This window comes from Cervus elaphus, chromosome 13, assembly GCF_910594005.1.
Source record: "Cervus elaphus chromosome 13, mCerEla1.1, whole genome shotgun sequence".
In the NCBI taxonomy this organism is placed as follows: domain Eukaryota; kingdom Metazoa; phylum Chordata; class Mammalia; order Artiodactyla; family Cervidae; genus Cervus; species Cervus elaphus.
The window spans coordinates 25,143,004-25,158,301 of record NC_057827.1 but is presented as its reverse complement, the minus strand read 5'-3'; the positions used below and the strand labels follow the sequence as shown (position 1 = coordinate 25,158,301).

The 15,298-nt window shown below is 41.9% G+C and overlaps 2 protein-coding genes and 1 non-coding gene across 6 annotated transcripts in view; 2 read left to right on the top strand and 1 right to left on the bottom strand.

The window, feature by feature from the left end:
* Window positions 1-4,710, top strand: part of RCCD1 (RCC1 domain containing 1) — a 25,594-nt gene extending 20,884 nt beyond the window's left edge. Inside the window, exon 8 of the mRNA XM_043921807.1 lies at window positions 4,662-4,710. Within this exon, the coding sequence (XP_043777742.1) occupies window positions 4,662-4,669 (8 nt within the window). The 3' untranslated portion in view covers window positions 4,670-4,710. The remainder of the gene's footprint in view (window positions 1-4,661) is intronic.
* PRC1 (protein regulator of cytokinesis 1) overlaps window positions 1-15,298 on the bottom strand; it is a 22,474-nt gene extending 7,176 nt beyond the window's left edge. For all 4 annotated transcript variants that reach the window (XM_043921799.1, XM_043921800.1, XM_043921801.1 and 1 more), the window contains exons 1-10: window positions 15,142-15,298; window positions 9,736-9,868; window positions 9,261-9,383; window positions 7,510-7,743; window positions 6,755-6,925; window positions 6,168-6,317; window positions 5,137-5,284; window positions 4,233-4,369; window positions 1,777-1,872; window positions 21-167 (exon numbers count right to left, since the gene is read on the bottom strand). In XM_043921799.1, coding sequence (XP_043777734.1) covers window positions 21-167; window positions 1,777-1,872; window positions 4,233-4,369; window positions 5,137-5,284; window positions 6,168-6,317; window positions 6,755-6,925; window positions 7,510-7,743; window positions 9,261-9,383; window positions 9,736-9,868; window positions 15,142-15,152 — 1,350 coding nt within the window. In that variant the 5' untranslated portion in view covers window positions 15,153-15,298. The remainder of the gene's footprint in view (window positions 1-20; window positions 168-1,776; window positions 1,873-4,232; window positions 4,370-5,136; window positions 5,285-6,167; window positions 6,318-6,754; window positions 6,926-7,509; window positions 7,744-9,260; window positions 9,384-9,735; window positions 9,869-15,141) is intronic.
* LOC122707286 lies at window positions 1,243-1,349 on the top strand. The gene has a single exon (XR_006344798.1). It is a non-coding gene; the product is annotated as a U6 spliceosomal RNA (small nuclear RNA).

Below are 15,298 nucleotides of genomic sequence, written 5' to 3'. Positions count from 1 at the left end.
CCCAAGTCGGGCTCACTTACTCGTTCCTGCTTGGCCCTCTCCTTCTCCAGCCGGTGCATCTCCCACTGTTCTGTTACGTACTGCATGAATTTCTGCCCATTCACCACAAATGCCTTTGAATGCTCCTGTTCCCATATTTCAATTCTTGCTTTCAACTCCTCTTCCAACTGAGACCACAAACAAGGACATGTTAATCATGGCAAAGCTTTGGTGTGAAACCTGAAAGAAATGATTCTCCCAAAGAATGCCTCTCCCCGCCTCAGAGTATCATTAACCTGACTTCAGGTAGCTGCACCCATATGGGAACAGGCTGAAGTGGCCAGGAATCAGTCTGGGCATGGTTCATTCATAACACGCTTGAAGGTGGGAAAAGGTGAGAACCCAGAGCCTGAGCACTAAAGTTCTGGTGCCGCAAGCTGGAGGCAGCACTGGGGGAACCTGCAACAATAAGCAGGCAGTGTTCACGGAGCAGCACAAGCTGGGCTGCAGCCTGGGATCCACCCCTCACTGACTCTGAAGAGGTGGGCAGGGTACATAAGTGCTCAGTCCCTCAGTTTGCTCATCTGTAAGAATGGAAATAATGCCAACTTCTTAAGGATGTTGTGACGATTAAGTGAATTAATAAATGGAAAGAACTCTAAAACAGTAGCTGGCACTTAATTCAATAAATGTTAATTATTAAAATAGAGAATAGTAATGAAGTCCAAAGCACTTTCTCAAAAGGTCACCTTGTGTTATGGGCTCAATTATGCCCCCTGCCAAATTCATATGCTGATGTCCTAATCCCCAGTACCTCAGAATGTGACTCTATCTTAACACAGATGTAATTAAGTTAAAATGAGGTCATAAAGGTGAGTCCTAATCCAACATGACTGTAGCTTTGTAAGAAAATTTAAACACAGACATATACAGTAGGAGGACTGTGTGGAGATACAGGGAGAAGATAACTATGTGGAGGCAGGAAAGAAGCCTCAGAAGAAACCAGCCCTGCTGACACCTTGATTTCAGACTTCTAGCCTCCAGGACTGAGAAAATGAATTTCTGTTGTTTTAGCCACCCAGTCTCTGGTACCCTGTTGTGGCAGTCCTAAAAACGTAATAAAACTTGATATTCGGTTATCAAGAAATACTTGATACTAGGAAGACCCAGCATGTACTTACTATCCTTGCCTAACCTTTGGAAGAGAATACAGTTTGGGGGCAAAATGATTCAAAGCAAGGGATATATAAAAAGTGAGATATTGTGCTCGCTTCGGCAGCACATATACTAAAATTGGAACGATACAGAGAAGATTAGCATGGCCCCTGCGCAAGGATGACATGCAAATTCGTGAAGCGTTCCATATTTTTTGTTGTGAAGTAATTAGCCTCCAACTAATAAAAAAAAATAAGAAAAAAAAAAATGCAATTCTCCTTGAAAATAATCCTGAAGAACCACAATGTTGCAGCTACTAGAGACCCTAGAGATAAAAAAGGAAGAGTTCCAACCCCTTCATTTTTCAGATAAGTCAATGCATCAGAGCAAGAAGTGACCTCCGTGGATTTCCAGTTCAAGAGTCTGATTCCATTCATCAAACTCTCGGAGAGCTGGGGGCTTTCTCTTGTTCCTCCAGGAACTGCCTCCTCTGTCCACTTAGTTCGTAAAACCACCAAGATATTAACAATGACACAATATCTCAAAGTGTTCACTTATTAAAGCCTACTATATTATAAGCAAAAAAAAAAAAAAAGAGATATTTTGTAGCCATGCACCAAACACTTTCAGCAACAATATTACCTTAGGGAGTGTTTTTTGGAGCTTGGCTCTCTGCTTTTCCTCTTTTAGAAGATTTCCTCCACGATTTGTAAATCGACTTGGATCTGAAGCTTTTCTCTGTGAAAAACACATTTTAATTAGAGTAGATGCCTGACAGTCAGTCACTTCTGCTAGAATCCATGCTCTCATAAATGGATGCATATTTGTAAGGAGACTTGAGAGTTTTCATCCCCACCCACTCTGAGCAGTGAGACATGGTGGCTTTCTAAGGCAGGGAGTGGGGTGTGAATACTCCCAGAGAGATGCAAGGTCATACACTGGGGTGCAGGAAAACTCCTGTTTCCTTTTCTAAAGAGTAAGACAGGCTTTAATATTTACTGCACAATGTCACTGGCTCCTTTCCTTGGTTCAGAGGTCACCAAAGGGAAATGGGGGGGTTCGGGGGGACAAGCAGAAGGTCTACACTCAGAGGGCTTGCTGGTGGCTCCCCCACTTGCCCACTCCCACTGTATTAAGACAACACAGCTTAAATGTGCTCAGTGAAAGGGTTTATAGATCATGTGATTTTTATTAAATTAATCCTCACAAAATGGACAAAAAATAGAAAATGTTAGGCTTCTTATTCTTTTTAACTTTTCTGTTTTTAGTTACGTTCTACAATATATCAGAACAGTAAAGTAAGTATATAATTTATAAATGCAAATTAGGTGAATACACTAAAAAATGGGGCAGATAATCAAGAAAGTTTAGAAACAGTCTCAACAATTTGGGGGCCAAACTGATAAATTCTGTTTCCTTTCCAGGCTGTTTGATTAGTAACTTTCTATAAGCATATCTAAAAGGAATGGTAATTAGTTTATTTTTCCTTAAACATTGGCATGTAAACAAGGGTTGCATATTTGGTTCTTTATTAACTTTATATATATATGTTTTTAAATTATAGTTGATTTATAGTATTATATAAGTTTCAGGTGTACAACACAGAGATTCACAATTTTTAAAGGTCATACTCCATTTATAGTTATTTTAAAATATTGGCTATGCTCTACAGTGTTCCATGCATGCTGTACAATGTATCCCAGCAGCTTAGTTATTTTATACATAGTAGTTATACTTCTTAATCCCCTACCCCTGAATAGTCCCGGTTTCCCCCTCCCCAGTGGTAACCATTAGTTTGTTTCTATGTCTGTGAGTCTGTTTTTTTTTGTTATATGCATTAGTTTATTTTATAGATTCCACGTATGAGTGGTGTCTTACAGTAGCTGTCTTTTTCTCTGAGTTCTTTCACTAAGCATAATACCCTATAGGTCCATCTAAGTTGTTGCCAGTGGCAAAATATCATTCTCTTTTATGGTACTTTCACTACTTTCACTACTCCTCCTCCTTTCTTTCTGTCAGAAGTAAGGAGGAATGGAGGCCTAGAACACCTGCTCTTAAACAGCTGTGAGATCTCACACAGTTTTCTCTACTTCTGAGTCCTAGTTTCCTGCCTATAAACTTATAGTTAAACTCTGGATTTGCTAAAGGGCTGTTCCAGCTCTAACAGGACTGGTATGGACCTGAGAATAAATCTCATGAATTTCATGCCCGAAGTGCCTCTCTTGCCTCAACCCAGTCCCAGCTCTGAACCCTAAAATGCTCTAAGGGAACCTATTTGTGTGTCTATCAGAACAAAAGGAACTCAGGGTACACAAATGTGCCCCAAAAACCAGGCAATTTTCTAAGATAATAGTTTAAACAGTACAGAATGTTAGTTACCTGCCCCCACATCCATTCTTCTCTCCTTCCTTAGAAACAGACCCTGGATTTATCTACGGTAGCAGTTCTCCCAGCCTCGCCAGTAGTTGGTGTGGCATTTAAGTGGAGGTGCTATGAAGAGAGCCTGGGAAGGGCTCTTAGAGGGAAGGAGGGGCAACGCCTTTTGTGCTCCCTCCTTCCCATGCTGTATGAAACGCTATGGTTGGAGCTCCAGAACCACCATGGACCTGAGCTTAAGACTCACCCCTGGGACTTCCCTGTTGGCCCAGTGGTTAAGACTCTGAGCTCCCAATGCAGGGGGCCCAGGTTCAATCCCTGGTCAGGGAACTAGATCCCACATGCTGCAACTAAGACCTGGTGCAGCCAAATAAATGAATAAAAAAAAAAAAAAAAAAAGACTCACCCCTTAGTGGTGGAGGAGCTATAAACTGGAGAAGCCTGGGACCCCACTGACTATGGAACAGCCATACCTGCCTTGCACTGCCTACCTCTAGACTGCCTTTATGCAAGAAACTTCAGCCTTATTGAAAGCATTAATTTGGGGTCTTTCTGTTACATGTTTCTAAGCTTGACAAATACAGATGGGTTAGCAGTAATTTACAGATCTAATGATAAAACCTGGTAAAGAGCAAAGGAAACAGGCTCTGACTCCATGCAGAGGATGCTTGCTTACCACCACACTGTACTCTAAGGAAAACAGACAAAAACTAGGGCAGTACCTCAAACTCTAAGAAAAGCCTCCAGCTTTCTTCCCACTTCTGGACACCTTCAAAGAGTTCTTTGTGAACCTCATAGTAGTTTCTTAACCGCACGATCTCGGCATCATGGAGCTGGAGCAGATTTTCTGTGTAGTCCTCTGCAAGATACAGGCCCAGTAGTTTTAAGAAATCCCTCCAGTGTTTAGTATCCCAATTTACTAATCCCTCATCCCCCTAAAATGGAAGCAGATTTTTCTCCCTTACCGTAAAAGTGATACACGAGTAATTGTATGCTGTAGCTAATAAAAGTCAGGTTTGTCACCATCAGCCTGGTAGGACTGGAGACTGACTAAGGTGTAGAATAATATGACTAAGATTCTCAAAACTTCTGTCATCTTTTGCCTTGTCTTATGTTTCTTTCATATTATTTCTTTTCATGCTGCCCAATAGAGGACTGAGTCACAGAAAATGTACAGAAACATGGAATTCAGTAAAGACAGCAGCATCTTTATATTCAATTTAGACCAGAATTCCATTGGGCCCTTGGGGGCATACTCCTGGGCTCAAAAGTGGGCTCTGCCATTTACCTGCTGTGTGTCTCTGGGTTAAGTTGTGCAACATTTATGTGCCTCAGTGTCCTTCCTCATCCCCTAACGTGAGTATTAAGTGAGAAAATCCTGTTAAGAGTCTGACATTGCACCTGGCAGCACAGAGTAAGCACCTGATAAACCTGAGCTTCACACCTGTAGGCCACAGGGTTATACCGCTTCAGAGATCCCTCATTTCCCAATAGCATTTGCAAATGCTTATTTGAACAGGAATGGCAGTTTGTGCCTCTGTTGCAGAGGAAATACTCCCCAGCGAACGTCTGCACTCATGAATCACAGGTGAGCAGCCACACAAAGGGCGGCACTTCTGTACGAACCCGAGTAGTAGGCGGCGAACGCCTGCCTCTGCTCCTGGCTGTAGAAACACTTGTCCCAGTGCTGCGCCACCTCCACTCGGATTGCCTCGATCACCTTCTTCATGTTTTGCATTTTTAGTTCTTCCAACCGATCCACTTCTAACTGCAGCTAAAACAAAAAGACCTGTTAAAAGTGCTTGTCATACTTGTATATTTATGTAAATTTGCAAAATATTTTCCCCTTTTTTAATAAAGTGAAGTGAAAGTTGCTCAGTTGCGTCCAACTCTTTGCAACCCCATGGACTATAGTCCATGGAATTCTCCAGGCCAGAATACTGGAGTGGGTAGCCTTTCCCTTTTCCAGGGGATCCTCCCAACCCAGGGATAGAACCCAGGTCTCCCGCATTGCAGGCATTACCAGCTAAGCCACAAGGAAAGCCCTTTTAAATAAAATTACAACACAAAACCACAGTGGCAAGTCAACACTCTATAACAATGATATCCTAGGAGCCAGAAATCTAAGAAACATACACAAAAAATAACAGATGATCAGGCTACTGCCACCCTTTTCTGATGTTTGTCTTAAAAACAGGCTCACTCAGGACTTCCTTGGTGGTCTAGTGACTAAGACTCTGTGCTCCCAATGCAGGGGGCCCAGGTTCAATCCCTGGTCAGGGAACTAGATCCCGCATGCAACTAAGACCTGAGGCAAATAAATATTTTTTAAAAAGAAAGAAAAAAACAGGCTCACTCAAGGCAGAAGCTGGTAAAGACATCAGTGTGTGCTCACGCTCAGTCGCTCAGTTCTCTGCGACTCTTTGCGACCCCATGGACTATGTAGCCTGCCAGGCTCCTCTGTCTATGGGATTTCCCAGGCAAGAATACCAGACTGGGTTGTCACTTCCTATTCCAGAGGATCTTCCTGACCCAGGGATTGAACCCACATCTCCTGCACTGGCAGGCAGATTCTTGACCAGTGAGCCACTAGGGAAGTCCCAGAGACATCACACTTGACACCAAAAAGCTGACCCAGTGCCCTTAGGGTTCCTTACCGCTTTCCGGACCTTGGCCTTCGACCCAGTCATAACCGTGGCCACAGCTTCTCTTTCTTCTGCAGGTATTTGCAACCTATCCCAGAGCTCTCGTATCTGAGCACGCAGCCCCTCACACACTGCTTCATTTTGTGCTTTTCGCACTTCCAGCTGTATCAAGGAAAGCCAGTGGTTACAGCAATGACAGAGGCAGAGAGAAAGCTGGCCCTCTGGCTTCACACAAAGATACATCTCTACCCGCATGGAGAAGAAGCACTTTCACAAGACTGAAGAGCTGTGTTTTCATGACTTCTGAAAACAAACTATAAGGCTGTCATTATGGTAGTAGGGTCTCAGATCTCCAAAATTAGGATTCAAATTTTAACTAAAAAAAAAAATTTTTTTTTTTTTTTTTTTCAGTTAAACACTAAACTAATTAAAATAACTTACTTTTTCACCCAAATCCTGAATTTCATATTCTGAGAACTACATATAAATTAAGGTTTTTGTTTAAAAAAAAAAAATTCAAGGTTGTATTTCATACAATACTCTCTTTATCTTAAACCGCAAGTTTTTTTTTCCCCAGGTCATAATCTGAGCGACATTACCTGCCGGAGCAACTTCTGTAGTGTTGCAATATTTTCCAGAGATAAACAGAAGGCTTCTTCATCTTCACACACCACGTCTCTTTCAAAGCTTGTGTCCGGAGTGTGCTCTAATTCCTCCATACACAGTATGATTTGTCTCTTTATGTTAACAAACTCCTCACGCCTAGATGCCTATGAAAGAAGATGATTATAAGATACCTGGAGGAAAGTCAAATGACTTTTAGGACATATGAATGTTGACATAAAGCTATGACAAACCTACACAGAATATTAAAAAGCAAAGATATCACTTTGTTGACAAAGGTCCATATAGTCAAAGCTATGGTCTTTCCAGTAGTCATGTATGGGTATAAGAGTTGGACTATAAAGAAGGATGAGCGCCAAAGAATTGATGCTGTGGTGCTAGAGAAGATGCTGCAAGGAGATCAAACTAGTCAATCCTAAAGGAAATCAGTCCTGAATATTCATTGGAAGGACTAATGCTGAAACTGAAGCTCCCAATATTTTGGCCACTTGATGCAAAGAGCCGATTCATTGGAAAAGACCCTGATGCTGGGAAAAATTGAAGGCAGGAGAAGAAGGGGGCGACAGAGGATGAGATGGTTAGACAGCATCACTGACTCAATGAACCTGAATTTGAGCAAACTCCAGGAGATACTGCAGGACAGGGAAGCCTGGCGTGCTGCAGTCCATGGGGTCACAAAGAGTTAACACGCTACTTAGCAAACTGAACAGAAACACCAATGTTAGCATACCTTTGTTTCCCTCAAAGTTGCCACATGTTGTCTAAACTGATTCAGCTCTTCTAAGCTGGGAACTGAGGTGCTGTCGATTTCATAATGGGGCATGCAAAGAATTTCACACAGTTCTTGATCTTGTTCTTGAAGAATTTTCAGTTCTTGTTTTCTCTCCTTTTTCTGTTTTCTCCTCAGTTCTACCTGAGTACGCAAATCCTTTTCTAGTTGCAAGATGGTTGTCTCTCCTTCTTCCTGTAGGAGACAACATACCACTGTTAAGGTGCCAAGTAGATTTCTTCAAAGGAGGAGAAAGATAATGAAAAAAAAAAGACTAGGATGACAGACTTTTAGTTAAACTTACAAATAAGTTAACTTATTTGTTAGCCTAACAGAATAAACCTAACCTAACAGAACATGGCACAGAGAGGGCCCCCTAACAGAGTTCCCCAACAAGGAAAGGTACCGGGGCAATCTTACCAGAGGTAAAAATGGCTGAAAAACTTGCTTTGAGTTAGCTATAGTTATTTAGCTCCTAACTAAACGTTTATCCCCAAAATCCTAAGAACATCACTTAACCATCCCAATAATCGAAGGTCATCATTTAACCAATAAAAATCCATTTTGTACTCCTTGCTCTACTCCTAACTGATAAGCAGGAGAAGAAAAAAGTGGCAGTTATATGTCCTATAAATTTTATTCAACATTGAACTAGGAACTGTAATATAATTTAAGGGAGATATACTACTGAATACCTAACTTCTCATCCAATTTCATATCAAAAGTTTAAAAAAAAAAAGACTAAAGAAGGAATCTCAGAAAACAACAAAATTCTGTAAAGCAATTATCCTTCAATTAAAAAATTTTAAAAAGGAATCTCAAAATCAATGATATTTATGCCATTTGTGTTGATGTCAGAGTCTGCCTGATTGCTCACGGCTACAAGACATTAATTATCCTTAACTCTTTAAACACAGTGTCCTCCTCTGCTGACTCCATCTAGATACCCAGGCAGTTCTTTCTGTAACAGGGAGAGGGACCTGAGACCTTACTGGTACCACATCAGCCCCCTGTGTGCTGTCCCTGCTCCCACCTCTATTCTAGTTACCTTCCCAACCCTCACATTTGTCTTCATGTTTATGATCCCAACACTGTTTTTACTTTTTCTAACCCAGGCTATGTTTCGGGGTCCCTCTGTCATTCATGTCATGCTTGCTGGTGTCTGCATTCATGTCTGACTCGTGCTGGAGCACGGGACAGCAACCTCTCAGCAAGAAACACAGATGAGCATCCCTGGGTTTGACCTCACTCTCCTGATATTCCTACTATGGAAACATTTCTTCTCATGTGGCCACTCTGGCTGGTTCAGTGCTGTGCAGCTTTCAAGTATGAAAAAAACCCACAAAGGCAGGTTTTGGGGGTAACTTTCCCTTATATCACTTGTCACTTTTGTTTAAGTAGCTCTTTTCATTTTCTTTCAAAGAAAGAATGGAATGATATCATCTATTCCTCTTTTAACAAAGCTCAGAGTTAAAAAAATTTTTATGTCCTACAAATTGATAGGAAACTTGTTTTTGATTAAAACATTGCAACACTTAGGTGTTTAGCCTCTCAACAGGGCAACTTATTTATATAAGTGAAAAAAACGGCTTTGCTGGAACCAAGTAACTAGGCAACATGCTCCACCCATTTCTCACGTCCAGTACCAGCCCTACAAAGTTCTTCCCTAAATCTCAGACCCAAACAGGATCCCCTGACACCCTGCCACATACATGAAAAGGCTCAACATTTAACTCGCTGCACAGAGTGTTCAGTTCTTTTTGACAGACGGCTATGCTTTTTATAAGTCTTTCCTTCAGGCTTTCCTCTTCAGCAATCATCATATCCAGGAGGTCCTATGAGAGAGAAAACAGTCCTATAAAAGTTCTGGGTTTTTCCCCATTTGCGTCAAACAACAAATAACACCAAAAACCTCACAGTTTCAAATTTTTAAGAAAGGACTTAAAAAAAAAAACAGGACTTCCCTGGTGGTCCAGTGGTTAAGACTCTACACTCCCAATGCAGGGGACCCAGGTTCAGTCCTTGGTCCAGGAGCTAGGATCCCCATGGCTTGGCCAAAACAAACATGCAAACAAAACCAGGAGGAGCCTGTGACATCCTAGTGTCACTTCTATATGCTATTTTAGATGAGACACCAACATCCTTTCCCCTGTCCCACTGCAAAGAGGCCAGTGCTACTAAACTCACCTTGATGTGCTTCTTTACAACCTCAGTTCTTTGTAACCGCTGGTCCTCTGGAATGCCAATCAATTCCCATATTTCCCGAAGGTGATTCAGGGCTTTCTGGAGACATAGTATGGACTCCTCTGCCAGCACCTCACTAAAAACCAAAAGAGAAGCCAGAGATATGAGTCACTGCCTCCAGTCTAAAAACTGTATTTACAGAAACTAAAACTAGTTTCTCAGTGGGCTCAAGGCTAAAAAAATTGGAAACAAGCGTTCAACTTAAAATTCATCTTTAACTACTCCCCTATCCTTTCCCCTACAAACACCACAACCCTGGCAAAGCAAAATCCAGTATCACATTACATTTTAGAAATTCAATCTTACATTGTGTAAATTCAATCTTTTGAATAATACTCAGAATCTGGACTTCAATCAATGATTCTACTTATGGCAGTATAATACGGAAAAACAGACAAAAATGTCAGCTCCTATAAAACAGCTGGAAGTTCACTGCGAATTTGTTACTCATCTTTTTCCCTTCCAGTTTTATTAAGCTATAATTAATATACAGCACTGTATAAGTTTAAGGTATACAGCACAATGATTTGATTTACATACATCATGAAGTGTTATCACAATAAGTTTAGTAAACATCTATCATCTCATATAGGTAAAATACTAAAGAAATTTTAAAATTATTCTTCTTATGATGAGAATTCAGTATTATTCTTTAATAACTTTCATAAATAACATACAGTGGTGCCAATTATATTGATCATGTTGTACATTACATCCCTATTAGTTATCTTTTTTTTTTTTTCCTATTACGTATCTTAAAACTGACTTATCTGGACTTCTGTGGTGATCCATTGGTTAAGAATCTGACTGCCAATACAGGGGACGTGGGTTTGGTCCCTGCTCTGGAAGGATTCCACATGCCACGGGGCAACTAAGTCTGTGCACAACTACTGAGCCCACACGCCCTAGGGCCCGGGCTTCACAACGAGAGAAGCCGCTGCAGTGAGAAGTCCGTGCGCTGCAGCTAAAGAGTAGCCCCTGCTCACAGAAACTAGAGAAAGCCCACGGAGCAACAGAGACCCAACATGGCCAAAAATACATTAATTAAATACAAATTTTTTAAAAACCTGACTTACCTTATAACCTTTTGACTGCCCTCATCCAATTCTTCCTTCCCCCTACCCTCAGACTCTGGTAAGCTAAAACTATCTCTTTTTCTCTGAATTTGCTTGTTTCTGAAATGTAATTGACCTATAACACTATGTTAATTCCTGCTAGAGAACACAGTGAATATTAGTGAACATATTTCTATACATTTCAAACAGATCACCAGAATAAGTCTAGCTACAATAGGTCACCATACAAACTATTACCTAGTTATTGACTACATTCTGCACACTGTCCATTTCATACCTGTTAACTCATTTATTTTGTAACTGGAAGTTTGTATTTTTCTTTTTTTTTTAATTTGGCTGCACTGGGTCTTTCTTGCTGTGGGATCTTCATTGCAGCCTGCAGGATCTTTTTGTTGTGGCATATGGGATCTCAGTTCTCTGACCAGGAATCAAACCAACATCCCCTGAATTGCAAGGCAGATTCTTAACCACTGGACGGTCAGGGAAGTCCCTGATAGTTCTATATTTAATTTTCTGGGGGATCGCCAACTGTTTTCCATGGTGGCTACTCCAATTTACATCCCTACCAATAGTGCACAAGGGTTCCTTTTTCCCAGTATCCCTGTCAATTCATGTTATCTGTTATCTTTAAGAAAAGCCATTCTGACAGTTGTGAGGTGATTATCTCATTGTGGTTCTGATCTGTATTTCCCTTTTGATAAGTGATGTTAAGCATCTTTTCATGTGCCCGTTGACCATGTGTACGTCTTCCTTGGAAAAATGTCTATTCAGATCCTCTACCCATTTTTAGTAAGGGTGTTTGTTTTCTTAATGTTGAGTTGTATACATTCTTTGTATATTTTGTATATTAACCCCTGATCAGTGTTGATGAGTATATAGAAAAGCTAGAACCTTCACACACTGCTGGTTGGAGTGAATTAGTACACCACCTTGAGACTGTTGGCAGTATCTGCTAAAGTTAAACTCTGGATGTGCTTTGCTACCAGTCAGCCAGGAGGCCTGGAACAAGTCACTGAAGCTCTTCTGTGCGAGAGATGAGGCTAGAGGCTCTCACTGGCCCCCTTTCTGTTATAGCATATTCAGGGATTCTGAATCACCAGACTAGATCTCCAGGAACATCAGTTTCTCCATAGTTTTAATATACTCATTTCCAAGACATTTTTCTAGCCAAGGAATCCCAATGTAAAGGTTTCCTGTGCTAGTTGCAGAAAAGCTTTTGCACAAATACTAGTTGCCTATGCCAGATGGCAATATCAATACACACATAATGAAGAGTGTTTAAAAGAATTTACTGGGACATCCTTCGTGGTCCAGTGGTTAAGAATCTGCCTGCCAACACAGGGGACATGGGTTTGATTCCTGCTCTGGGAAGATTCCACTGCCATGGGGCAACTAAGCCCATGTGCCGCCACCACTGAGCCCACGCTCTAGAGCCTGTGCTCTGCAACAAGAGAAGACACTGCAACGAGAAGTCCAGGCAGCATGTACACCTCAACTAGAGGAACAGCCACAAAAACCCATCACAGCCAAAAACTAGTTAATAAAAAAAATGAAAAGAAAAACCTACAGAATGGGAGAAAATATTTGCAAATGATGTGACAGACTTGGGCTTAATCTCCAAAATACACAAACAGCTCAAACAACAATAAAAAAAGAGAAACAACCCCATCAAAAAATGCACAGAAGACCTTAATAGACATTTACCCAAAGAAGACATACAGATGGCCAGTAGGCACATGAAAAGATTCTCAGCATCACTAATTAGTAGAGAAATGCAAATCAAAACTATAATGAGGTACCACCTCATAACTGGTCAGAACAGCCATCATTAAAAGTCTACAAATAACAAATGCTGGAGAAGGTGTGAAGAGAACCCTCCTACACTACTAGAGGGAATATAAGTTGGTGCTGCCTCTATGGAAAACAGTTTGGAGATTCCTCAAAAGAAAAAAGAGAGAAAAATGGAGTTGCCATATGATCCAGCAAGTCTACTCGTGGGCACATACCCAGACTAAACTATAATTTGAAGATACATGCACCCCTAGTGTTCACAGCACTACTACAATAGCAGGAAACAACCTAAATGTCCATCAACAGATGAATGGATAAAGAAGGTGTGGTGTATATATACACATATACATACCCACAATGGAATATTACTCAGCCATAGAAAAGAAAATAATGCCATTTGCAGCAACACAAATGGACCTAGAGATTATCATTAAGTGAAGTAAATCAGAAAGACAGACAAATACCACATGCTATCATGAATCTAAAATACGACACACGACAGACTCACAGATATAGAGAACGTATTTGTGGTTGCCAAGGGGGAAGGAAGGATTGGGAGTTTGGGATTAGCAGATTCAAAGTGTATAGCACACAAAACTATATTCAATACCCTGGGAATAAACCGTAATGGAAAAGAATACATGTATAACTGAATCACTTGGCTATACAGCAGAAATTAACACAAAATTGTAAATCAACTGTATTTCAATAAAACTTTAAAAGTAAACTAAAAGCATAAAAAATGTAAAAAAAATTATGGTACAATTATGTACTGCCTTGCTAATTGGTTTCAGCTAATTCCTGAAAAGTGCAAATTTGAGATTTTTTTCTTATACTACATCACTTGAAAAACTGAGGGTGCTTACAAGAATACCATTCAAGAACACAGAGGTTGAAAGGGGCCAATTTTTCCAGTCTCGAGACTCTTAAGTCACTAGCCCAGAAGATATCCTAAATGGCCCTTTAAATGATTTCCTACCTTCTGGCAGCATTCCACTGATCTACTGTCCTATTTTTTTCTAAATAGCCCTCCAGAAAAGCTTGTTAAGCTCCTCTGTACAACCTGCTTCAGAAATCAAGCCAATAGCTAATTCAGTGACCATTCTGATAACCATATTTTTCAGGCATATTTCTCTCAGTCTTCTCTAAATATGAATACTTGACACCAGATTACCTGAAAGTCTGGTTTTGTTAGCATAGTAATTCCAGTTGTCCTTTTAAAGCCTAGTTAGATCTGTCAGGCTGGAACCAAAGTTAATTGATAACTTTTCCTTCCTATCATTCACTTTCTTGAAAGCAGTAAAATGCCTGAACAATCCAAAAACTGCTAACGGACGTGGGAGTAAGAGTCTTCTGTAAAATGTCCTTTAAAATTTTACCAGTCTTCAGAATGTGTCATTAGCTGAAACACACAGAAGCTTAACTGTGCTCTCTTTTAAATAAGTTATTTGTCATCCACAACCTGACACCCAACAACTGTTTTCCAGTGGTGCCAGTGATTTGTACTCCATTCCCATTCTCCCAAGGATAAGCATTTGAAAAAGAACTGTCAGAATCAGCAACCATGGAAGGAAGAACCTTACAAAGCCATACATTAACCAGTTTGACCAATAACTATAAATTACTTAATAATGAATTATCACAATGCTTCACTCACTACTTTCCGAAAATAAGGTTAACAACTGTATCACTTTTAACACAAAAATCCTAGCACTGGCATTGTTTTCATTTTAGAGATGAGCAAACGGACATTCAACATCATTGCCCAAAGTTACAAGGCCAGTAAGAGGCGGAGTGATGAATCTGGTCGCAATTTCAATTCGGACACTCCTTCCCCCCCACCCCCGCTTCTCCCGCAATGCCTGAAAAGTTGCTAAAACGACCGGACACGTATTCCTTAATTGGGAGTTTCTGAACTTGCAAGAAAACCAAGCTATGTTTCCAATTCGAGTAAAATATTAACACTGCAACCCAGAGACACTGAAATGCAACGCTAAATTAAAAGCTTAACGGCTTTATTGAAACCCTGACTACAAAAAACTCAGGACATACATAAAACAAGCCGTCGGTGCCAAGAAGCAGCACCTGAGACGCTAGGCGGCCGGAGAGGGTGGGGCTCCCGGACTCCAGCTCCGACCGGCCCGCACCCGCGGCGCCGCGGGCCCGACCCGACCTCCCCACCCCGCCGCTGATTCCGGGCACCTGCGCTCGGGCCGCTCGGGGCGGCTGGACCTGCGGGGGCCCGAGGCCGCCGGGGAAAGGGTGTGTCAGGTCTGGCTTCTCCGCCGCCAGCGGCCTGCGGCCCTCGCGCCGACTCACAGCTTCCCAGCGGAGCCCGGCCGCTCCCGGCCTCACTCGGTTGCGGCTGACAGGACGCCCCGACCCCGGGTGGAGGGCGGCCCCTCGGACCCCGCACCGCCCCGCACCCAGAAGGGGAGTCGCTCCTTCCCGCGCCCCCTCGACACCCCCCACAAACATGCACCTTCTCCTCATGACGGACGCTCCAAGCGGGCGGGCGTCAAGGCCCCCGACCTTCTCCACGCGGGCCGATCGCAGAAACCCCCGGCAAGCACCAGCGGCGTCCCTCCCGGTCGCAGCTGCACGAGCCGTTAGGCCTCCGCAGAATTTCAAACCGAACC